This window comes from Pan troglodytes, chromosome 23 (genome assembly GCF_028858775.2).
Source record: "Pan troglodytes isolate AG18354 chromosome 23, NHGRI_mPanTro3-v2.0_pri, whole genome shotgun sequence".
Classification (NCBI taxonomy): Eukaryota; Metazoa; Chordata; class Mammalia; order Primates; family Hominidae; genus Pan; species Pan troglodytes.
The window spans coordinates 45,945,297-45,970,757 of NC_086016.1; the positions used below are offsets into that span (position 1 = coordinate 45,945,297).

The window sequence follows — 25,461 nt, forward strand, 5'->3', positions numbered from 1 at the left end:
TAAAAGAAAAGACAGCTGGGCCCGGGGGACCACTACCACCAATGCGCGGAGACCGGTAGTGGCCCCGAATGTCTGGCTGCGCTGTTATTTATTGGATACAAAGCAAAAGGGGCAGGGTAAAGAGTGTGAGTCATCTCCAATGATAGGTAAGGTTACGTGGGTCATGTGTCCACTGGACAGGGGTCCCTTCCCTGCCTGGCAGCTGAGGCAGAGAGAGAGAGGAGACAAAGAGAAAGACAGCTTATGCCATTATTTCTGCATATCAGAGACTTTTAATACTTTCAATAATTTACTACTGCTATCTAGAAGGCAGAGCCAGGTGTACAGGATGGAAAATGAAGGCGGACTAGGAGCGTGACCACTGAAGCACAGCATCACAGGGAGACGGTTAGGCCTCCGGATAACTGCGGGCAAGCCTGACTAATGTCAGGCCCTCCACAAGAGGTGGAGGAGCAGAGTCTTCTCTAAACTCCCCCAGGGAAAGGGAGACTCTCTTTCCTTGTCTGCTAAGTAGTGGGTGTTTTTCCTTGACACTTTTTGCTACCGCTAGACCACGGTCCGCCTGGCAACGGGCGTCTTCCCAGATGTTGGTGTCACCGCTAGACCAAGGAGCCCTCTGATGGCCCTGTCCGGGCATAACAGAAGGCTCGCACTCCTGTCTTCTGGTCACTTCTCGCTACGTCCCCTCAGCTCCTATCTCTGTATGGCCTGGTTTTTCCTAGGTTATGATTGTAGAGTGAGGATTATTATAATATTGGAATAAAGAGTAATTGCTACAAATAATGATTAATGATATTCATATATAATCATATCTAAGATCTATATCTGGTATAACTATTCTTGTTTTATATTTTATTATACTGGAACAGCTCGTGTCCTCAGTCTCTTGCCTCAGCACCTGGGTGGTTTGCCACCCACAATTTTCCACATGCTTCTGGTCTGCGTTCTTTTTTTCTCCTTGCATCTTCTCATTCTCTGATCACCCCAACCTCTCTCTGTCTTCCCTACTCTGCCAGCCTTGATGGAGACAAGCCCTTGAGACCAGAACTCACCTTTTCCCCAGGTGTGATAATCTATTAGCAAGGTCAGTGTAATATGACTGATGGTGAAACATGTATTGTTTTCTATTTATGCATTTGAGTACAGTACGTACAAGAAAAATAATGGTGTGCTCAAACTGTTAAATGTTGGAAAAGAAAGATACAACCCTTACCCATATTGTGTAAGTGCCCCGGAGTAGAAGAACCAGCAAGCTCAGACAAAGCACTTGACTGAGAAGACAGACCCTTTAAAGGAAACGGGTTCTAGGGATGAACTCTATGTGGGCCTGTTCTCTTGATAAGACCGTGAACTCTTTGAGAAAAGAGGCTACTTGTGAAAATAATGAGCCCCCTTCGGGGCAGGAGTTCCGGGGTTTGAACCTGCCTTCTTACATCTTGAGGGCTAAGTGAGTTCCCAAGGCCTCTGTTCAGTGGTTGCTCCGTCAGCGAGCTCAGGTCTGGTGAGTGGCAGGGTCTTCCACCCCCAACCCCACCGGGTGTCAGAGCAAGACACTGTCCCTCATGGACCTGGAATGGGGTGGAGGAGCCCGCATCTGGCACCCACGTGGCCTCCTTGTGACGGACCCACCCTTGCAATGTTGGAAAAGAAAGTTACAAGTTTCTTTTCCCAAGTTTCCCAATAGGCTTTGTTCTGTTAGCATCACACCTTCGGTCATTAGCAGATATAAATAAACTTTCACAATTTTTTTTATCTTTTTTTTTTTTTTGAGATGGAGTTTCACTCTTGTTGCCCAGGCTGGAGTGCAATGGCACAATCTCGGCTCACCACAACCTCCGCCTCCCGGGTTCAAACGATTCTCCTGCCTCAGCCTCCCGAGTAGATGCCAAGCCTCCCAAGTAGATACAGGCATGTGCCACCACGCCCAGCTAATTTTTTGTATTTTTAGTAGAGATGGGGTTTCTCCAGGTTGGTCAGGCTGATCTCAAATTCCCGACCTCAGATGATCCGCCCGCCTCGATCTCCCAAAGTGTTGGGATTCCAGGTGTGAGCCACCACGCCCAGCCAACAGTATTTTCTAATAACCAGTATATTTCCATATACATGTGTACATGGGTATTGTGATTGTTATCAGGAAAAAATATATTAAATGGCTGATAGGATACCATGGGACGTATTTTCTTTCTGCTTTTAAAAATTATTCAGGCCGGGTGCGGTGGCTCATGCCTGTAATCCCAGCACTTTGGGAGGCCAACGTGGACAGATCACCTGAGGTCAGGAGTTCGGGACAAGCCTGGCCAACATGGTGGAACCCCGTCTCTACTAAAAACACAAAAATTAGCCAGGTGTGGTGGCAGGCGCCTGTAATCCCAACTAGTGGGTTGGCTGAGGCAGGAGAATCACTTGAACCCAGGAGGTGGTGGTTGCAGTGAGCTGAGATCGTGCCACTGCACCCCAGCCTGGGTGACAGAGTGAGACTCCATCTCAAAAAAAAAATAAAATAAAAAAATAAAAAATAAATTATTCAATCTTCTTTATTTTTATTGTTTTAATTACTAAAATTATTTTTAGTAGAAACAGGTCTTGCTATGTTACCCACGCTAGTCTTGAACTCATTGGCTTAAGCAGTCTTCCTGCCTTAGCCTCCCAAAGTGCTGGGATTACAGGCATGCCTGGCTCCTCCACCTTCTTAAAATGAGCATTTGTTTTATAATTTTTTCCAAGTGTGTATCAAGATAAGGAAATCAGGAAGTGTAATATTCTTATAGAAATGGCCAAGGCCTCCCCCTTCACCTGTGCCTCAGATGCTACCCAATCCCGCCTTCTCTGTCCCTCCAGAAGGCACCCTTTGCTTAGGCCTCCCTCTCTTCCTGAGCCACCTCTGGAAGTTTCTTATTGGCCTATGAATGCATTCTTATTTATTCTTATCCAATAAAGCCTTCCCTTTAATTTATGGCACATTTATGCTTTGGAATCCACTCTCAGGAATAATCAGTATGTAGCATATTACACGTCAGGCGGCAACATTCTTTTTTTTTTTTTTTTTTTTTTTTTTTGAGGCAGGGTCCCGCTCTGTCATCCAGGCTAGAGTACGGTGGTGCAATCATAGTTCACTGCAGCCTCAACTTCCTGGGGTCAAGCCATCTTCCCACCTCAGTCTCCCAAGTAGCTGGAACCACAGGTGTGCACTACCACACCCAGCTAGTTTTTTTTGTAGAGACAGGGCCTTGCCATGTTGCCCAGGCTGGTCTCCAAGTCCTGGGCTCAAGTGATGCTCCTGCCTTGGCCTTCCAAAGTGCTAGGATTACAGGTGTGAGCTACCATGCCTGGTCCAACATTCTTCATTTGGTAAATGGCTAAACTTAGTGCAGAGTATGAGCCTGATTTTGTTTAAAAAAAAATGTGTGTGTGGGTGTGTATATGTATCTTTGAGTGTATATAAAAAGACTGAAAGAGGGCTGGGCACGGTGGCTCATGCCTGTAATCCCAGCACTTTGGGAGGCTGAGGGAGGCGGATCACTTGAAGTCAGGAGTTTGAGACCAGACTGGGTGAAACCCCATCTCTACTAAAAAATGCAAAAATTAGCTGGGCATGGTGGCGGGCACCTGTAATCCCAGCAACCAGGGAGGCTGAGGCAGGAGAATCACTTGAACCCAGGAGGTGGAGGTTGCAGTGACCCGAGATGCAGTGAGACTCCACCTCAAAAAAAAAAAAAAAAAAAAAAAAAAGACTAAGGATATATATCAAAACCCTTATGGCAGACTGTTATTTGTAATTGTATTTTATTTGTCGTGCTTATATGTGTTGCCCAAGTTTCTATGGTGAACGGTACGCATCACTTTCAGCATGAGAAAATAACTCCTAATAAACGTGATTCTTAAAGGACTCTCCCTGTCTACATCCTTTCCAAGGAGCCCCGATGTACCCTGCTTCCCTCACAGCCAAGCTCCTCTAGGACAGTCCTCCCTAGGGGGTTACGGCCTTGCTCCTTTGATGGCCCTGCCGCAGCCCAGGCACTCTTTCCTGGGCACTGTGGACCAGACCCTCCTAGAATCCCTCTCCTTCCTCAACCCCAGACTCTCAGGCACCCCATCTCTATCCTGGACACCGAGCTTGTCACCAAGGCCCAGCTGCAGCTGCTGTGCTGAGTGTGCACAGCCACCTCTGGGAAGGCTGTGCTCCCCCTGAGGACCTGGGTCCTCAGTCTCTGACTCTGGGGGGATTCGGGGCCACCTACCCACCTTCTGGCTCTACTCAACACCAGCAGCCCCTCAACATCAAGCCCTCCAGCTCACAGCACCTCAGCTCTGCAGCTCCAAAGCCACCCCAGCCTGGAACTGGGGACTCAGGGAGACTCCCTCGCTCCAACTCCAGCTGGTCCCAGCACTGCCTCTGCTGTCATCTCTGGAATCTGGTCTCTTGTCCCCAGCCCACTGCTGCCAGGGTCAGCCCTGGTACTTTCTACCTGGGTTGCTGCAACAGCTTCCCTCTGGGGGCCAAGGCCTGTTTTCAGCCTTGGGCCCATCTGCCCTCCACATTGCTGCTGGGCAAGCTGAGGCCCCACCACACCCCCAGCACCTTCCTGTGCCTCCAGGCCTCCCCTGCCAGTACACCCCCTCCAGCCCCTGAAGCCCTGTCAGCAGCTCAGAGCCTTTCCCCGGAGTCACCCTGCTTCCCGAGTGGACCCACGTTGCTGCTGGGCAAGCTGAGGCCCCGCCACAACCCCAGCGCCTTCCTCTGCCTCCAGACTCCCTCCCAGCACACCCTCTCCAGCTCCTGCAGTCCCACCAGCAGCTCAGAGCCTCTTCCCTGAGTCACCCTGCTTCCCGAGGGGACCTCCACCCAGGGAATGCCCTTCCAGGCTCCTCTCACTGATTCACCTTCACTCCTCAGAGGTCAGGTGCTGGGTGATAGAGGCAATGAGGTGAGCCCCTCACCTCAGGGCGCTCAGGCCCTGGGAAGGTGACGAAAAAGGGCACCCCAAGGGGTGTCCCAAACTAATAGGTGGATGACTCCAGTGGGAAGATCCAGTCTCCCCTCCCCATGGCCAATTAAATTTGGGGTGTTTTTCTTTACTTTTTTGAGGCAAGGTCTTGCTTTGTTGCTCAGGCTGGAGTGCAGTGGCACAATCACAGCTCACTGCAGCCTTGACCTCCTGGGCTCAAGCAATCCTCCTCCTTCAGCTTCCTGAGGAGGTTTTAATTAAATAAATTAAAAGCTAATTAAAAAAAATTTTTTTTTTGTAGAGATGGGGTCTCACTGTTTTCCAGGCTGATCTTGAACTCCTGGACTCAAGCAATCCTCTTGCTTCAGACTCTGGAGTAGCTGGGACTACAGGTGCATGCTACTATGCCCAGCTATTTTTTTTAGTTTTTATTTTTATTTTGTAGTGATGGGGTGTGTTTCCTAGGCTGATCTTGAACTCCTGGGCTCAAGCAATCCTCCTGCCTCGGCCTCCCAGAGTGCTGAGATTATAGGTATGAGCCATTGCACTCAGCCTGGATTTTATTAAGGAAACTAGCTTAGTCACTAAACTGCACTTCTACTTCTGATTGGACCAGATTAGCACTTTGTAAACCAGGTTTTCTGGGATGCTGGTTTCCTTGAAGATGTTTCTAGCTGGTATTATCATATAGGATAGGCTGAGTTATGCTGCATTAACAAGCAAAACCCAAAAGGTTTATTTCTCATTCGTGCTGTATGTCCAGCAAACGTGGCTGGGCTTCATTTTAAGTCGTCCTCACTCCCAGACCCAGCCTGTAGCTGCCCCACCATTGGGGGATCGCTGATTGCCATGGCATGGTGAGAGAAATATGGTTCTTAAAGGTTCTCATCCAGAGTGGCACATATCTCTTCTGCTCACAATGTGTTGACCAAAGCAAGTCACATGGATGGGAGCAGGGAGATGCAATCCTCTCTTGTGCCCAAAAGAGGAGCACAAGAAATACTGTTGAATAGCATTGCCAGAGGCCACAGAAAAATCTCCAAAACCAAAAATCTCTATGACCCAATAAATTCAAGAAATACTGGGTTAAAGAGAAGGAAACCAGTATATGCACTGTGAGACTTCTCAGTCTTTATTATATACATTGTAACCATCACAGACAGCCTTTAATATATACATTTTAACTATCACAGACAGCCTTCAGTATATTATATACATTGTAACCATCACAGACAGCCTTCAATATATTATATACATTATAACCATCAGACAGCCTTTAATATATACATTATAACTATCACAGCCTTTAATATATTATGTACATTGTAACTATCACAGCCTTTAATATATTATATACATTGTAACTACCACCGCCTTTAATATAGTATACCCATTGTAACTATCACAGCCTTTAATATACACACTGTTAACTACCACAGACAGCCTTTAATATATTATATACATTGTAACTATCACAGATAGCCTTTAATATATACATTGTAACTATCGCAGACAGCCCTTTGAGAGTAAAGCATGTGACTTTGTTTTCCTCCTGTTCCCTCTGCCATCCTCCAGGGCCTCACACACAATAGGCTCTCAAATATTGCAACCATCTTGCACTCTGCAGGGCAACCTCATGGCTTATCCTTTACAAGTGGCATACTCAGAAGAATAACGAGGAAGAAAGTGTAAGAAAAGAGGGCTGTTTGGGCAAAGAAAATCTGGTTGATTCGATGTTTACAGTGTGCCAGGCCCCATGCTTGATCTCAGGTCCTCAGACCTTATGCCTTAGGCTAGCATTCCCATTTTACAGATAAGGAATTGAAGCTCAGGGAACTGAGAATGAGGGAAGGGCAGGGGCCTGGCTGGTGCTGGGTTCTGTCTCTTTCCAGGCAAGAAGGGACATGTGGACTTGAATATTTAGCTCAGGGATGTTGGAGGCCTAGGCTGTGCTATTTAAATGGAAAGGGTGTCAGGGTTTCTGGGACGGAGTAAGGGGAGAGAAGAAAAGATGCTTCTGTTATCAGGAGGGAGTGGCAACGTGACAGGATACTGAAGCTTCCTCTTTTCCTATTCTGTCTCGTTTCTTTCAATATACTTATCACAATGTGTGGCTGATATTTATTATGCCTTTTTCTTTTCTATTCTCTTTTTTGGGGCAGGGGAGCTGTTTTGCCACCAAAACCTAAGCCCATGGCCGTCTTCTTCACCGATATGACTGGTTCTCATGCAAGCACCTACATGGCCCTCGCCCATAATTACTGGCTGCAGTTGAGTGAATAGCGGTCATTATCTAGTGCCCACCGTGTGCCCGGCCCGGGGCCGGGAGCTTTGCTTTCCGTCTCTCACAGTAGGCCCTTTTAATCCAACCCCCGAGAAGGAGACATGACCATCGTCTTCATTTTGACGATTTTGAGTGGGGGTTCCAATGACTTGAAGGAAAGGAGCCAGGGCACCAATCCGGGTTTGTGTAGCAGATGCCGGTGAGACCTGACTACTGCAGCTCGGGGGTGGCCGGACCCGGGGGCTCCCCGCTGAGTCTCGGGGCTTCACCGGCGCGTGGGGACAAGCACAGCACCCTCGGGTCGGGGGTGCCAGGAGGGCTAAGAGCAGCAGGACTTGCGTGACACCCAACAGCTGGCCTGATCTCTTTCAGGCGCCAACGCCAGACGCCAGCCTCCCAGCGGACCCTCTCGCAGACCCACCTTCACCGCGCCCTCCAGGCGCCCTCCCCACACACTCCACGCGCCAGCAGCTTCGCGGATGTCAGTGAACGCTCTTCGCTTGCGCAGTCAGAACGTCCTCCGCGGCCGTGTGAACATCCGGGTCACAGGCGCATAAGGACCAATGAGCGAAGGCATCGCGAGCCAGGGGGCGGGGAGAAGGCGGGGAATCATGGCCGCCCCCAGTGTTCCGTGTCCGGGGGTTTGTGGGAGTTGCCTTGACCTGCAGCTCCGCCACTGCGGACCCGCCTTCTGCCCTCAGCAGCAGACGCTCTGTCCCGCCCGGGCAGCTCTGCGAGGCAGCGGCTGGAGAGGGAACCATGGGGACTGTGCACGCCCGGGTAAGAGGCCCAGCGACCCGCGGGCTGCGAGGCCTCTGGGCCAGCAGGGCAGACGGGCGCCGCGGGGAGACGCTCTCGTGGCTGCGCCCAGGGTTCACCGGGAGAGAGGGTGCCGAGGGTGCCGGGCTGGGTGGAGGAGGCCGAAAAGAGGTCGCCTCGGGCCAGCGAGTCTCGCAGACCTTCGAGCAGGAACCTGATAGGAGGGACGAGACTTGCTAAAGGTCACTCGGCGAGTCCGTGGCCCAAAGGACTTGCCAACTTTCTGTGATGTCTTACACCGCAGTGAATGTGCTCTTTCTTTGCATGATTTTAAGTTTTCTCTCTTTACTGGTCACTTCCAGCCTTTCCCCGCTCAGCCGCTGCTGGAGCCATTGTAGGCTCCTAGAGCAACAAGAATCCTTTGAAGTCTTCTAACTCAAACCTATCTAGGGGTCCTCTTTTCTCCTGTCTACCGTGCAAAAGACGCAACCGCTCTCTGCCTTACTTCCTGTTTTAAAGTGGAGGTAGTAATAGTACCTACCTCGCCTGGCTTAAAAGAGAATTAAAAGACAATGCATGTGAATACTTGGGTGCCTGGCGCCTGACTAACTGTACTGGTTGCCAAACTCCTCTCGTTTATCCTAATCTTAAATAAGGGCCAGATAATGAGTTACTTCTCCAAGGTCCCATAGTTACTGGTTCCAAATGGCCTAAAACCTCAGATTTCCTGAGTCTCAGCCCCAACACTACTTTTCTACTGCAACTTTGATTGCTTCACTTGATCTGCATAGACGTTTTCAGTAGTTCCCCATTAACTTCCAAAAAAGTTTAGCACAGAAGTCGCAGCCTGACATCGATAATTGGACTTAACTTCCCTTTATATGTCTTTCATTCAGATCAAACACCGTTTCTCTTCGGACATCTCTTTGTGTAACTGTAATAGGTCTGTTGCTCAGTGTGCTCGATAAGTCAATACACTCAGACAGTGGGTTGCAGCAGAGAAAGAGTTTCAGTTGCAGGGCCGCTGAACGAGGTGATGGGAAAAGAGAGGAAACCTCAAATCCATCTCCTTCGGGAGTTTGGACCTCATGTTTTTGCTGAAGTGTGGAGATCCTTGATTGGTGGAAGAGTGAAGGGTGAAGTTATGGGACAGGGAGATGAGGAAACTTCTCATGCCGATTCTGTTCCTCTGTTGGGGGGAGGAGTCTTCAAACTGGTTGGCAGCATCAGTTTTGCTGGAATTCGTGATCTGAAAAACATCTAAAGCAACTCTTAAGCAAAAGCCTTATGATTCTAATTTTAGAAATCCAATCTGTAAAATCAATGGGGATGCAAATAGTATCTGTGACTTTTGGTTACGAGCAAGTAGGTCAGAGTGCAACCTGAGCTCTTCCTGCCATCTTGGCTCCTGTGGCGGCCTGCCGGGAGCAGGACTTCTGAAAGGAAATATGTCTGGAAGGCTGTGGTCCAAGGCCATTTTTGCTGGCTACAAGTGGAGTCTCCGGAACCAAAGGGAGCACACAGCTCTTCTTAAAATTGAAGGTGTTTATGCCCGAGATGAAACAAGAATTCTATTTGGGCTCATGTATACAAAGCAAAGAACAACATAGTGACTCCTGGCGGCAAATCAAACAAAGCCAGAGTAATCTGGGGAAAGGTAACTCGGGCCCACAGAAACAATGGCATGATTCGTGCCAAATTCTGAAGCAATCTTCCTGCTAAGGCTGTTGGACACAGAATCCGAGTAATGCTGTACCCCTCAAGGATTTAAACTAATGAAAAGTCAATAAATCAATGTGGATTTGTGCTCTTGAAAAAAAAAAGGCAACTTGATTAATGGTTAATTGTAACTACATTTCTTTTGAGATGGAGTCTCACTGTGTTGACCAGGCTGGAGTGCAATGGTGCAATCTCCACTCACTGCAACCTCCGCCTCCCAGGTTCAAGGGATTCTCCTGCCTCAGCCTCCCATGTAGCTGGGATTATAGGTGCACGCCACCACACCCAGCCAATTTTTGTATTTTTAGTAGAGACGGGGGTTTCACCATGTTGGCCAGGCTGGTCTTGAACTCCTGACCTCAAGTGATCATCCCGCCTCGGCCTCCCAAAGTGCTGAGATTACAGGTGTGAGCCACTGCGCCCAGCCAATTATAACTACATTTCTGTCCAGATGTCCAGAATAATTTTTTTTGTTGTTGTTGTTGAGACAGAGTCTCGCTCTGTGCCCAGGCTGGAGTGCAGTGGCGCGGTTTTGGCTCACTGCAAGCTCCGCCTCCCAGATTCACACCATTCTCCTGCTTCAGCCTCCTGAATAGCTGGGACCACAGGCACCTGCCACCATGCCCGGCTAATTTTTTGTATTGTTAGTAGAGACGGGGTTTCACTGTGTTAGCTAGGATGGTCTCGATCTCCTGACCTTGTGATCCGCCTGCCTCGGCCTTCCAAAGTGCTGAGATTACAGGCATGAGTCACCACGCCTGGCCTTTGTCCAGAATTCTTGTTAGCCCTGTGAGGATGGCTTTATTTGGACCGCACTATTGCACTCCATTCCCCCTCCCATCATCTGTCTTTAGCATCAAAATATTCCCATCTTTTAGAACTCCGCTCTGAAAGTTCTTTATCGCCCCCGCATTTGGATGGGCTTCCGCCTTTCCATGCCATTTCCTTTGGTGCCATTTACATTTTGGCTTGTTTTGGGTCTGTTTGCATTTTCGTCTTATCCTTTGATCCTAAATTTCTAGATGTAATGGTAGGAACTGCATCTTCTTGGCTTGCATCCCCTGTGGCATCTTGAACAAAGTAATCACTCATTATTTATTCAGCTCATATTTATTGATGGCCTGCTATGTGCCTAGCACTGTGATAGGTGCCAGGGATACAGGGAAAAAAGTATCTGCCTTTATGGAGCTCTTTTTTTTTTTTTTTTTGAGGTGGAGTCTTTCTCTGTCGCCCAGGCTGGAGTGCAGTGGCGCCATCTCGGCTCACTGCAACCTCTGCCTCCCGGGTTCAAGTGATTCTCCTGCCTCAGCCTCTTGAGTAGCTGGGACTGCAGGCGTGTGCCATCACACCTGGCTAATTTTTGTATTTTTAGTAGAGACAGGGTTTTGCCATGTTGGCCAGGATGGTCTCAATCTCCTGACCTTGTGATCCACCCGCCTCGGCCTCCCAAAGTGCTGGGATTACAGGCATGAGCCACTGCGCCCAGCCTGTGGAGCTCTTTTTACATTAAAATTGCTGCTTCTTTGATGAGTGTTTTGAGAAAAAACGTTTTCAGTTCTTTTATTTGACCTTTTCATCCCACTAGCCAGTGTCTTTCAGACTTTTTGATCAAGACTCAAACAGTAAGAAAACATTTGCCATTTACCACCTAGTACTCATGCTTATGCCAAACAAAATTTTGTGCAATAATACTTAATATGTGTTATGTATTGTTATATTTTCAGTTTTCTTTTCTTTTTTTTTTTTTTGAGATGGAGTCTTGCTCTGTCTCCCAGGCTGGAGTGCAGTAGCGCGATCTTGGCTCGCTGCAACTTCTGCCTCCTGGGTTCAAGCGATTCTCCTACCTCAGCCCCCCGAGTAGCTGGGATTACAGACAGGTGCCACTACACCCAGCTAACTTTTGTATTTTTACCTGAGATGGGGTTTCACCATGTTGGCCAGGCTGGTCCTGAACTCCTGATCTCAGGTGATCTGCCTGCCTCAGCCTCCTGAAGTGTTGGGATTACAGGCGTGAGCCACTGTGCCCAGCCTGTTGTTATATTTTCTCTTGGATTCTAGTCTGTCTCACTTTAAAGATGCTGTTCATAACTCATTCAATTTATTTCGTGTCCCATACCCACTGCCTTGCACATGGTGCTCAATATACACTTATTGACTGACTGGTAGACCGATCTGCTTAAAGGTTAAAGGCTACATCCAAATATTTATTTTTTTTAAATATTACACACACACACACACACACACACACACACACACTTTTTAATAGAAACAGGGTCTCACTATGTTGCCCAGGCTGGTCTCAAACTCCTGGGCTCAAGTGATCCTCCTGCCTTGGCCTCTCAAAGTGCCACTGCTAGGTACAGACATGAGCTACTGTGCCTAGCCCAAATATATATTTTAGCGGATTTTACCAAACACTCACCCCATGCCTATTATTCTAGGCATAGAATTTATGGGATGTACATTCTATGAGGGTGAGGTTCTTATAAGTGCTTGTCACATAGTAGGATCTTAATATTTGGTGAATGAATGAATATTAGTAACACAGTTACAAATATTTTGATTAAAGTATATTTACAGGGTATTAATCCTATAATGACTTTAGGGTTTAGAGATAATAGAAAAATAGATATAAGATGTATGAATAGGTATAAGAGGTTGTAACTGTGAAACTTCAATGGTGTCATCTCTTGAAGTCTGGATTTTAGATTAAAGAATACAGATGGACCTGGAAGATCTTTGGTGAACCTTGTTTCATGCTTGGAGATTTTAGAAAGTGCAGTGGAATTTTTTCAGCGTAATGGGATATAAACCTTTGCCTAGATAAAGCATTTTTGCTAGGCGTTCAGATTAAGATGAGTATGTGCACATAATCTTACTTTGTTCATATTTTTGAGAAATATAATAATTCCATTTTGAAAATATTGCACAACAAAATTGAAAGGATAGAGATGGGAAATTATCCATTCTTTGCCTAACATGATCTTCCTTACCCACAAGGACCCGGTCTTGGTCACTGCTGTGAACCCAGCACCCAGCACACCGTGGACTTTCAGTACTTATTTGTTAAATGAAAGAACGGAAAAGTCGTTCATTCCCCATTCCACAAATATTTATTGAGTACTTCCGAGGTGCCAGGGCAGATAAAAATAAGAAACAGGTCAGGCACAGTGGTTCACGCCTGTAATCCCAGCACTCTGGGAGGCCGAGGCGGGTGGATCATCTGAGGTCAGGAGTTCAAGACCAGCCTGACCAACATGGCGAAACCCCGTTTCTACTAAAAATACAATAATTAGCCAGGTGTAGTGGCACGCACCTGTAATCCCAGCTAGCTGGGAGGCCGAGACATGAGAATGGCTCGAACCCGGGAGGTGGAGGTTGCAGTGAGCCGAGATTGCGCCATTACACTCAAGCCTGGGCCACAGAGCAAGACTCTGTCTCAAAAGAAAAAAAGAAACAAAAGGGGTACCTGTGAAGGTCACAGACTTCAAGTATCAAGAGGTGTCCCTGTGAGAGAGGAACTGATTCTCCCTAAAGAAGCCAGGAATGGCTTGCAGGAGATGACATTAAGGTGGATCTTGAAGCTTCATAGGGGCAAGTTATTCTGGAAGAGGGGGCAAGGTATGCAAAAGCCTGAATGTGCGGGTGGAGCGGGTGGTGGAGATGGAAACTGGAGTAGCAGATGCAGGCCTTACGGCAGAGTTCCTTGTACCCTGCTAAGGAACCTAGATGGATGCTCTTCCTTTAGGTACTTCTGAGGATCATCAGAGGCTTTTAGGGAAGGGCCTGGAAAGGGAATATGATACTGGCAGGTCAGTTACCTTTCTGGGGAAAAGTGGATAGTAGCCCAGAGGCCCCACTGCTCCATATTTGCAGATGTTAAACGCACACTTTAAAAGTGCCTAATTGTAGAGAATTCTTGGAGCAAGGAAATAGTCAGATATTGGTTCACATAGTTTTCTCCAAACTTGCTGATTTGTAAGAATCGCTTGGTGCCACACTAGACCTTCTGTGTCCATCTCTAAGAGGTGACTGGGTATCCTCGTGTGGTTAAGCATGTGTCCCGGAGACTTATGGTCAAGCAAACATAGGAACAAATAAGAATTGAATAAATAGTATATGTTAAATATGTAAGTATATATAATACAATGTATACATGAGTATATTTATTTTTATTTTTGAGATGGAGTCTTGCTCTGTCACCTAGGCTAGAGTGCAGTGGAGTGATCTTAGCTCACTGCAACCTCTGTCTCCTGGGTTCAAGCGATTCTCCTGCCTTACCCTTCCAAGTAGTTGGGACTGCAGGCACACACCACCACACCTGGCTAAGTTTTGTATTTGTTTAGTAGAGATGGAGTTTCACCATGTTGGCCAGGCTGGTCTCAAACTACTGACCTAAAGTGATCTGACCGCCTTGGTCTCCCAAAGTTCTGGGATTACAGGTGTGAGTCACTGTGCCTGGCCTATTATTTTAAAATAGAGACAAGACTTCATTATGTTGCCTAGCGTGATCTTGAACTCTGGGGCTCAAGCAATCCTCCCGTCTGGGCCTCTCAGAGTGCTGGGATTACAGGTGTGACCCACCATACTTGACCTTTCTTCATGTTTTATTTTTACTATTATTACTATTTTTAGTAGAGATGAAGTCTTCTATATTGCCCAGGCTGGTCTCAAACTCCTAGGCTCAAGTGATTGTGTGTGTGTGTGTGTGTGTGTGTGTGTGTGTGTGTGTGTATGTAATATTATGTTTATGTAGATGTTTCTCAACTATAACCCAATAAACTCATCGTAAGTTGAAATGTAAGTTGAAAATGCATCTAATACACATATCCGACAGAACATCATAGCTTAGCCTAGCCTACTTTAAACGTGCTCACGACACTTACATTAGCCTACAGTTGGGCAAAATCATCTAACACAAAGCCTATTTTAGAATAAAGTGTTGAAGATCTCATGTAGTTTCTCGAGTACTGTAAGTGAAAATCAGAATGGCTGTGTGGGTGCTCGGAGTGCAGTTCCTCCTGAACGCATATCACTTTGGCATCATTGTAAAGTCAAAAAACTGTAAGTTGAAGCATTGTAAGTCAGAGACTGTCTGTCTTAACTATATATAGATATATAGAGAGAGATAGATAAATAGATAGATACAATGTCCTCCTGGAAATATTAGATGAGACACAGCCTACGGAATGCTCATTCAGAAGTTGCTTTAATATTTTGAGGTAATATCAATTCAGATTGTAGAAAGAGATGCTTTCGAGTCCATTTTATGAGCATATGCCATTCCCTTTAATGTGAATGAGACTTTCTGAAATGAAAAAACCTGTCAGGGTCTACATAAAATGTTTTCTTAGTAATCTGGTTTGTCAAGGTAGCTATCCTAACATGTGTACAATTTTAATTCTAAAAATTAGGATGCTTTCTATAACAACAGGAGAGCAAATTATTTTCCTTTTTTTCCCCTGATAAATGCCTTTGTGGCATTTTATTTTTAAATGATTTTTTAATTTCCGTCGGGCCTCAGATGTCCAGAATTAGGTTGGTCATAATCCTTCATTCATGACATGTCATCATGGATGTGTGCATGACCCTTTTGGTTAATTTTTTTTTTAGAGATGGGGTCTTGCCGTGTTGTCCAGGCTAGTCTCAAGCTGCTAGCCTCAAGTGATCCTTTCTCCTTGGCCTCCCAGAGTGCTGGGATTAAGGCATGAGCCGCCACACTCCCCCTGCCCTTCCCTGTTAATTAGTTTTTATCTTTTATTTAGTGACCACCAGTGAGTTAACCACCAAGCCAAGAACTTGCTCATTAGCAATAGCTGACGGCACCTTTGTACTCCCTGGTCCCTATTCCTGCCCCTACCTCTACTTGAAGGGAACAACTACTGAATTTTCTGCAGCACCATCTAAAGACAAAACTCAAAGGTAAGTGTGTGTATATATGTGACAAAGTCATTTATCTGTGGTCGCTCCCTCCCTTTCAGAGTTTGGAGCCTCTTCCATCAAGTGGACCTGATTTTGGAGGATTAGGAGAAGAAGCTGAATTTGTTGAAGTTGAGCCTGAAGCTAAACAGGAAATTCTTGAAAACAAAGATGTGAGTTTTCTGTTGAAGGTCTTGATAGAATTGTTAGTAGAAACATTCACTTCCGTACACCACTAGGGAGATGTAAAGGAATTAACCTGTTTCCGTGCCTTTATCAGAAGAGTTTGTAACCACCTACAACTAGAAAAACTGATGACTCTTAGAAAAACAGTTTCTATTTTTAAAGAAGTCGCTCTTCCTTGGTGATTTTTATGTGGGAGGTTTAGACAAACACACTTTTGTATTTATGACAAAAACCAAAAATATATCAAGGACAAACTCAAACTATACTTAAATTTATATTTCCATTCCCTACTCCCAGAAAAAAGACTGTGGGTCTCAAATGAAACTTTTCCTAAATTTATTACCTTTGAAATTTGAATACACTTTTCCAGTTCTTGAAGAGTTTACTCTCTAGCGAGACTGAGAGGTGAGGGCCAGTTTGAGTCAGCATTTATTGTGCCACCTGAAATCCCTGCGGGGTCTTTAGAGGATGCATACGGTTTTGTTTTGTTTTTTTTATTTTAAAAAATTTTTTTGAGATGAAGTCTCACTCTGTCACCCAGGCTGGAGTTCAGCGGCACAATCTTGGCTCATTGCAACCTCTGTCTCTTGGGTTCAAGTGTTTCTCCTGCCTCAGCCTCCAGAGTAACTGGGACTATAGGCATGCACCACCACACCCGGCTAATTTTTCTGCGCATAGTTATTAAGTCAGGGGTCATGGCCAGCATTCATTCACAGGCCAGTGCTCAGCGTGCCTGTTAGGAAGGACAGAGGGGTTGTCTGTGGCCTGCCCAGGTTTAGGGCTCACCTGGTCCTGGGTCATCTGGCTGGAGAGGATTTGTAGCTCTTGTTCACAGAAAGTACATACCGAGCAAAGGGGAAGTCACAGTGACCGGTTTTTTGAAAAGATGTGAAAGATAGTAAAGTCCAGAAGTAAGAAGTGTGGGTTATTAAACTTGAAGAAAACCTTGACACTAATTAAACCTTGACGTTGTCTTTAGTCTTGACACCTAATCTGTTGGCCTCGTGTCATCCTAATACTGTCCCTGTGTGACTTTTAGGTGCTTGTTCAACATGTTCATTTTGATGGACTTGGAAGGACTAAAGATGATGTCATCATTTGTGAAATTGGAGATGTTTTCAAGGCCAAAAACCTAATTGAGGTAGGTGTGGTCTCTACATGGTGTGCTTTCCCAGTCTCTTCTGAAGAACTCGTAAATGTCCCCATGTGAAACCACAGAGCACCCTGCGCCCGGCCTCTGTGCCGGAGATCTGCCTCCTACCCCACAGGGAGCCTTGGCACCCCCAAGCTGAACCCCCCGAGTTCCCGTGGTGCCGCCTACAGACTCCATGTATTCGCATTTGCCTTTTCCTCCTGTCTCTTATCCTGGAGAAAGAAGTGTCTCCTCTTGCGTTCCTCATAACTCTGCCAGCGCTGTAATGCGAGCCAATGGGGTTAGTGCACAGCCGTTCCCAGGCACCGCGCTGAGTTCCTGAGAGTGTACTCTCCCTTGCCAACCCCGTGGGGTGGGCGCTTATCTGGGACACACTCCCTGTCTCCTCAGGCCCTGGCTCTGTCTGTGGAGCAGTCTCCTTCCTGCACTGCACCCCGTTTCTCATCTCCACTGTGGGTGGTTTCCTCTGCCTTTCTGCCCATGGGACCATATTGAACATGCCCAGACAGAGGTCACCAGCAACTTCTTCGTGGCCAGGTCCAGCTGGCTCCTTTGTCTTCATTTCACTTGACCTTGCAGCAGCAGCAGTGTTTGGCACTGTGGACCATTCCCACTTAAAAAAAATTGAAAAAGAAAAAGAAAAAGAATCTTTTTTCAATTTTTTTTAGATAGGGTCTTGCTCTGTTGCCCAGGCTGGAGTGCAGTGACACAATCTCAGCTCACTGCAACCTCTGCCTCCCAAGTTCAAAGGATTCTCACACCTCAGCCTCCCAAGTAGCTGGGATTACAGGTGTGCGCCACCACACCTGGCTAATTTTGTTGTATTTTTAGTAGAGATGGGGCTTTGTCACGTTGGCCAGGCTGGTCTTCAACTCCTGGCCTCAAGTGATCCACCTGCCTTGGCCTGCCAAAATGCTGAGATTACAGCCATGAGCCACCGTGCCTGGCCAAATTTGTATTTTTAAAAAATTAAAGTAACATGTAAGCACAGTAAGAAGGAAGCATAGAAAATCAAATGGTACAGAAGGGTATTGAAATGAAAAGGACAATTTTCCCTACCCCGGCCAATCCCAGTCTGCTCTCCAGAGGTAACGTGGCTGACAGTTTCCTAGATATGTTGTACGAGTGTATAAACATGTATGTTCCTTAAACAGTAATGCCATTCTCTACATTTTTTTTTCTTTTCTGACATAAATTATGGAGATCTTTTCACATCAGTACATACCAGTCTGTTGGCCGTGTGGTACCTCGTTGTACACACTTTCTAACTTTTTAAAATTTTTTTTTCTGAGATAGGGTCTTGCTCTGGTGCAAGTCCTGCTCAGGCTGGAGTCCAGTGGCGTGAACACAGCTCACTGCAGCCTAAACCTCTTGGGTTCAAGCAATCCTCCCACCTCAGCCTCCTGAGTAGCCAGGACTGCAGGCACACATCACCATGCCTAGCTAATTTTTAAAGTTTTTCTGTAGAGACGGGGTTTTGCCATGTTGTCCAGGCTGATCTCGAACTCCTGGCACAAGTGGTCCTCCCGGCACAAGTGGTCCTCCCGGCACAAGTGGTCCTCCCAACTTGGCTTTCCAAAGTGCTGGGATTACAGCATGAGCCACCTCACCTGGCCCTCTACATTTTATTATAAACAGTTCTCCATTGATGGGCATTTAAATTAATTTTCACTCTTACAAACAATGCTGTACTAAACATCTTAGTGTGTCTTTGTGTACATTGACTGTGTTTTAGGATAAATTCCTGGAAGTGGGATTCCTGGGTCAAAGTGTGTGCACTCTGCAGTGTTCACTGATGCAGCCGTATTGCTCTGCAAAGAGATTGCACAAGTCCACTGTCTTTTTTTTTTTTGAGACAGAGTTTCGCTCTTGTTGCCCAGGCTGGAGTGCAATGGCGCAATCTTGGCTCACTGCAACCTCCGTCTCCTGGGTTCAAGTGATTCTCCTGCTTCAGCCTCCTGAGTAGCTGGGATTACAGGTGCACACCACCACGCCTGGCTAATTTTTTGTATTGCTGTAGAGATGGGGTTTCACCATGGCCAGGCTCGATTTGAACTCCTGACCTCAGGTAATCCACCTGCCTCGGCCTCCCAGAGTGCTGGGATTACAGGTGTGAGCCACTGCACCCGGCCCACAAGTCCACTCTCTTACAGCAGTCCGTGAGACGGTCTCTTTCCCAAAATTGGGTTTTATCACAATTTTTAAATTCTTGCCATCTTGTTAGAAGAAAAATGCCATCTCATTGTTTTAAATTGCATTTATTTAATTATGAATGAGATCCAGCATTTTTTTTTTTTCTGTTTAGTGTTCATTCATATCTCTCTTGTGAATTAACTTGGTGTCTTCTGTCTTCCATTGGGTCATTTGGCTTTTGTTGATTTGCAATAGCTCTTTGCATATTGAAGAAATGATCGCTTTGTAGCCTCAGCTGAATGTATCTGTCCTGCTTTGTTATTTGCCTTTTGAATGTGTCTGTCCCTCTTCTTGTGCTTGCCTCTTCCCTGGGCTTTGGTGACCATTTTCCTGGGTTGCTTTTTCCGTCTCATCACAGTCATTCTCAGGCTCCGTTGTCAGCTCCTTTTCCCTGTGAGCATCCTTAAGTGTTGCTTTTCCACAAGGATCAGTCTCCTGGGTGATCTCATCCACATCCCAGGTTTCAGTTACAGCCTGAATGCGGAGGGCTCCCCATGCTGTCTTTCTAGCCAGCTCCTCTGTGTTGAGCTGTAGCCCTGACTATGCAACTGCCGACTCAACGTTTCCTCATGGCATTGCCACAGCCGTCTCTAGCTCCATGGGGCTGAGATCTGAAGTCGTCCCTTTTCCATCCGTCTGCCCTGCCTGTCTTCCCATCTCTATTCCTGACTTCTCTAATGGTGTTCAGCGCTAGCCCAGTGCTAAGCGCCGAGCTGCAGTTTCAGTAGCTTCTTTCTTAGCCTCTTTCTTCTTCTCATGCACTCTACGTAGGCAGTGGCAGTGTCCTCTGACCCCTGCCTGTGAAATGTCTCCAGGGTCTGTCCTCCCCTCCAATACCATGGCCTGCACTGGGCCTGCCTTCACCCTAGCCCCTGAGGCTGCTGCCAGAGCACCCCCTGCATCCTTCACCTGCAGGCTTCTCCCATCTGGGCAGAATACCGCATTCGTCTGTGTGATCCGTTCTTTCTCACAAGGAAATGTGATCCTTTCTGTCTCCTGCTGACAGTTCTACAGTGACTCCCTTTCACCTGCAGGGTGGAATCTCAACTTCCCTTATCACACGAGGGCCTTTCCTTCTCTGTGTCCTCAGCACTCACTGCCTTACCTTCCTTCTACCTGTCCTTCCAATGAGAATGGACTCTGTGCATTAGAAGGAACTGCTGTTGACAACAAAGAAAGGACACAAAGTTGAACATTTCTAACAGTGGTTAGAGATGGTTAGAAAGGCCGGGCGTGGTGGCTCATGCCTGTAATCCCAGCACTTTGGGAGGCCGAGGCAGGTGGATCATCTGAGGTCAGGAGTTCGAGACCAGCCTGGCCAACATGGTGAAATCCTATGTCTACTAAACATATAAAAAAAAAATTCGCTGGGCGTGGTGGTCTGTGCCTGCAATCCCAGCTACTCAGAAGGCCGAGGCAGGAGAATGGCTTGAACCTGGGAGGCAGAGGTTGCAGTGAGCCGAGATTGCACCGTTGCACTCCAGCCTGGGTGGCAGAGCAAAACTCTGTCTCAAAAAAAAAAAAAAGAAAAAAGAAAAAAAGAGAAAAAAAGAAAGTAAAGAAATGAATAGAAAATTGAAACACCACAAGAAGATGTGCGTTTCTTCCTCAAAGGGAGAGCTGAAAAAAAAAATGAAAAGGTGTGCAGACACACGTGTCTTTCTTTTGCCAGACATAACCACTGTTCACGATTGTGATCTCTTCCAGCACAACGTTCTAGGCTGTGTGTTAGGTTTGTGTATCTGCGTTAATCTTGTTGTTTATACGAAGGGGATTATATGTTGCACACTCTTGATGCCAAGGCTTGGTTTTGCACTTGTGAATGGGCATTTTTGTTGCCCCTGTGGTGCTTTTCCCTTCTGTCATGTGGCTGGTCTTGGTAGTGCTCTCTGCTCAGTGATCTGACTTAGCACCGAATGGTAAACTACAGCCTCGCCGTGTGGCTGCCATTTGCTGTTTCTGTATCGTAGAAGAATGTATTTCTTGTTTTTTTCCCCCATTTTATAGGTAATGCGGAAATCTCATGAAGCCCGTGAAAAATTGCTCCGTCTTGGAATTTTTAGACAAGTGGATGTTTTGATTGACACATGTCAAGGTACATATTGTGGTGTAGTATCTTTATAATTCCCTTTCTGTCCATCAGAGAAAAGCTGTTTTTGTGGCCAGATGCAGATCTGGGCAGCAGAGCACCGCTCCCTGCTGTGTAGAACCTGAAAGTTGATCAAACAGGTAGTCCTTGAGTTAGCAGTCTCAGGGAAGGGGTTGGATTTTTTGTTTGTTTTTGGAGAGGGGTCTTGCTGTATTGCCCAGGCTGGTCTGGAACTCCTGTGCTCAAGCGATCTTCCTGCCTCAGCCTCCTGAGTAGCTGGGCTTACAGTTGCGGGCCTGGATTTTTGTATGAGGCCGGGGAGGAATGGTGAACTTTGAAGATACTGTTGTGTAAAGCCCTGGACTGCATGGGGGCCTGAGAGTGACTCTGAAGGAGGGGGCCAGGCTTCGTTCACATAGCCCAGCCCAGCACTGTGCAGACCCCATCTCAGTGTAGGCTTTAAAAAGACGAGGGAATCCAATTTCCATTTTAGTTTTTGCCCATTTTCTTGTTGCTGTGTGATACTGGGCACGTCTCTCAACATTTATTCTTTGGCTAGTGAGCACCTGCTTCGAGGCCAGCCCTGTGCAGGCCCCAGAGGGAGACACAGGGCGTGGTCTCCTCCTGATGGGCTTCGGTCATAGCAGCACACAGGGCGTGGTCTCCTCCTGAAGGGGCTTCGGTCAGTGGGGCTGGGTTGGGGGCAGACCAGTAAGTGATGGCAGCACAGTCGCTATGTTGTGCTGTAAGAGGCTGAGGGAGGAGACAGTTCACCTGGCCAGGGCATGAGAAGGGGATCAGAGAGGGTGTCCCTGAAGGGGCGATGTCTGAGCTGAGACCTAGAAGATGCATCTGAGCGAGTATGGGGAGAAAGGCTGGTAGTGAGGTGGGGTGAAGAATGTTCTGGGGACAGAGATAGCACTTATCAGGCCCACGCCAGGGGAGAGTGGCTCACTGGGTGGACCGCAAGTGTAGGAAGAGCTGGAGTGCAGGTTGGGGGAATGGAGTGCTGGAAGACAAGGAAGAAAAGCCGTCAGGAGCCCAGACCATGGTGGGCCTAACATGGCGCGGTAGAGTTCCCACTTTAGTCAGAATTCAGCAGACACCATTGAAAAATAAAATTTGGAATGAATCTGTGAATAACTCTTCAGAATTGAATGGGGGGTAATTTTGAGAAGGCCTAGATAAGACAATATAGGAAAATGCTTGCAAAAAATAAGGTGCTAGGTAAACTAAGGACATTTTCATTATTTGGAGTATAGTTTCAGCCAACACTAACAAACCTAAAAGAACAGTGGCTTAGACAAGAGAGAAGTCTCCATCTCTCCACACAGCTGGGAGACTGCCAAGGGCTGGTGTGGTGCTGTGTTCCCTGAGGTCACCTTGGGCTGGCGTGGTTTCCTGTGGTTCCCTGGGGTCACCTTGGGCTAGTGTGGTGCCTTGTTCTCTGAAGTCACCTTGGGCTAGTGTGGTTTCCTGAGGTCACCTTGGGCTGGTGTGGTGCTTCGTTCCCTGAAGTCACCCTGGGCTGGTGTAGTTTCCCCCCGTGGTGTCTTGTTGCTTTGTCATCCCTAGGGTCCCTGAGTCCCTCTGATGGCTGAGCACCGTGTCCTCATTCCAGTATTGGAGGAGCACAGGAGGTTGAGAGGGCTTACCCCTCCCTTTAAGCACCTGTCCTAGGTGTTGTACACGGCACTGCTCTCATCCCATTGGCCAGGACTTAATCACTTGGCCACACCTAGGTGCAGGGGAGGCTGGGAAGTCACTGGACTTGAGTTAATAATTGGTGTATGGGTTTATCAGTTGTGACAAATGTACCACACATGCGAGGTGTTAGTAAGTGTGTGTCGGGGTAAGGAGAGGTTCATGGAAACTCTTTGTACTTTTGTAGTTTGTACAAAAACTTTGTACTTTCTGCTTTATCTTTTTTTTTTACCTGCAACCCACTGTTGCTGGCTTCAATTCTTTATCTTTCTGTGCTCCTAAAGCTGCTCTAAGAAATAAAGTCCACTAAATAAAAAATAAAATAAAATAAAAAATAAAAAAAGAAAAAGAAAGAAAAGATGGTGCCAGGCGGGGTGGCTCACGCCTGTAATCCCAGCACTTTGGGAGGCCAGGGCGGGTGGATCATGAGGTCAGGAGTTCGAGACCAGCCTGGTCAACATGGTGAAACCCCGTCTCTACTAAAAATACAAAAAATATTGGCAGAGTGTGGCGGCGGGTGCCTGTCATCCCAGCTACTCGGAAGGCTGAGGCAGGAGAATTGCTTGAACCCGGGAGGTGGAGGTTGCGGTGAGCTGAGATCATCCGACTGCACTCCAGCCTGGGTGACAGAATGAGGCTCCATCTCAGAAAAAAAGAAAAGACAGTACTGAGGCTCCACCCTAGAACTGTTGGACCTGAGTTCCTAGAGCGGTGCCTGAGCATCAGCATATTTTGACAGTTGCCCAGATGCGTCTAGATGTCCAGCCAGGGCTGAGCACCCCTGTGTACAAGGCAGGAGTCACCTTTCCTTCCTGTGAGAGGCCACTCATTCCTACAGAGCCCAGCCCGCTCTGCACAAGGCACCCCAGGGCCATGGTGGGTCACGAGGTGGCTGCTTCCAGCTCAGACCCAAATCATACCTGGTGCAGGGGAGGACAGACATGCCTCTTACACACAGTAACACAGTAAACAATCTCACACTTATCTTCGAGGGTTACTGACACCCCTATTGTCATGTGAGTTCCACATTTTCATGTCGGTTGAATTGAGAACCCAAATATTTTCAAGGACCTCTCTAATAGGAGAACAGATTCCTTTAGCAAATATTGTTTGCTTAAGTTTGCTTAAGTGAATAATGCTGCTTATAGTTATCTCCTTGTAGCAAAGGTAGATTGTTTTTGTTTTTTGGTTTTTGGTTTTTTTTTTTTTAGAGACAGGGTCTTGCTCTGTCGTCCGGGCTGGAATGCAGTGGCACAGTCATAGCTCACTGCAGCCTCCAACTGCTGGGCTCAAGTGATCTTCTCACCTCAGCCTCCCGAATAGTTGAGACTATAGGTGCTCGCCACCACATCTGGCTAATTTTTAAAATTTTTGTAGCTATGTTGCCGGGGCTGGTCTTGAACTCTTGGCCTGAAAGTGATCCTCCCACCTTGTCCTCCCAAAGCACTGTGATTACAGGCCTGAGTCACTGTGCTCAGCCCTGTTTATTGATATATTCTACCAGAGAAACTAGAAACATTATTTTTTGGTGTAGAGGTGTGCAATATTTTGATTTTGTGTGGGAGTGTTCTTAAACGTTTCTCATGATTATATTATTTTCCAAAGGAGATTGTAAAATAGAATGAACCTTCAGATTGCTTTTTGTCTTTTTTAGCAATGGGAACCCAAAGTAAAATAACATCCTGGCTGTCTTATTGTTTAATATTTTTTTATTTAGGTGATGATGCACTTCCAAATGGGTTAGACGTTACCTTTGAAGTAACTGAATTGAGGAGATTAACGGGCAGTTATAACACCATGGTTGGAAACAATGAAGGCAGTATGGTATGCTACAGGCTTTTTACTTTCTTATATTGGAACTTTGAGTTGGGAACTTTTATACTATGACTGCATTCTAAAAGCTGATGATAGTTTCAAAATTCGGTCATTTCATTTGCCTTAATCTGTTGTTTTTTGTGGTTTCTCTTTAATCACCGTAGAATTGGTGATAATATGTTTTGGGTTGTTTGATAACAATGTTAACGTTAGTAATTAGGAATGATTTGGAGAATGTTCATATTAATAGTCTCTTGTTCAAATTCCTTTAAACTCTAAATCTGTAACATTCTTGAGCCTCACGGGTGGCAAGGTTAGCTTGTCCCTTGCATTAATCAGGTTTGAATGCAGGATGTGAGCACTCAGCAGCGGCATGTTTTAAAGAATGAAAGTGATTACAAATGAAAGACTAGATCTGTAGTTAGCATCTTCCTTCTGTTTTTATGAAAGTCCCTTAGCTAGCATAGTCTTTATCCAATCCAAAGTTCTCATTCCTTCCATTTAGACCACTGCTATTTTTTTTTTTTCCCTCCTAGGTACTTGGCCTCAAGCTTCCTAATCTTCTTGGTCGTGCAGAAAAGGTGACCTTTCAGTTTTCCTATGGAACAAAAGAAACTTCGTATGGCCTGTCCTTCTTCAAACCACGGCCCGGAAACTTCGAAAGAAAGTAGGAAGCCCAACAGATCATTGAGTA

General features: G+C 46.6%; 1 protein-coding gene and 1 pseudogene across 2 annotated transcripts in view; both read left to right on the plus strand.

Moving 5' to 3' along the window:
* The first annotated feature begins 7,489 nt into the window (after positions 1-7,489).
* Positions 7,490-25,461, plus strand: part of SAMM50 (SAMM50 sorting and assembly machinery component) — a 42,070-nt gene continuing 24,098 nt past the window's right edge. Inside the window, exons 1-6 of one of the 2 annotated variants that reach the window (XM_001172202.6) lie at positions 7,490-8,010; positions 15,690-15,800; positions 16,853-16,954; positions 21,167-21,254; positions 24,670-24,776; positions 25,304-25,434. In XM_001172202.6, coding sequence (XP_001172202.1) covers positions 7,990-8,010; positions 15,690-15,800; positions 16,853-16,954; positions 21,167-21,254; positions 24,670-24,776; positions 25,304-25,434 — 560 coding nt within the window. In that variant the 5' untranslated portion in view covers positions 7,490-7,989. Of the gene's footprint in view, positions 8,011-15,473; positions 15,801-16,852; positions 16,955-21,166; positions 21,255-24,669; positions 24,777-25,303; positions 25,435-25,461 lie in introns of both variants that reach the window. The other variant, XM_063808046.1, reaches the window with a different exon arrangement.
* LOC134809714 (large ribosomal subunit protein eL33-like) lies at positions 9,336-9,822 on the plus strand (annotated as a pseudogene).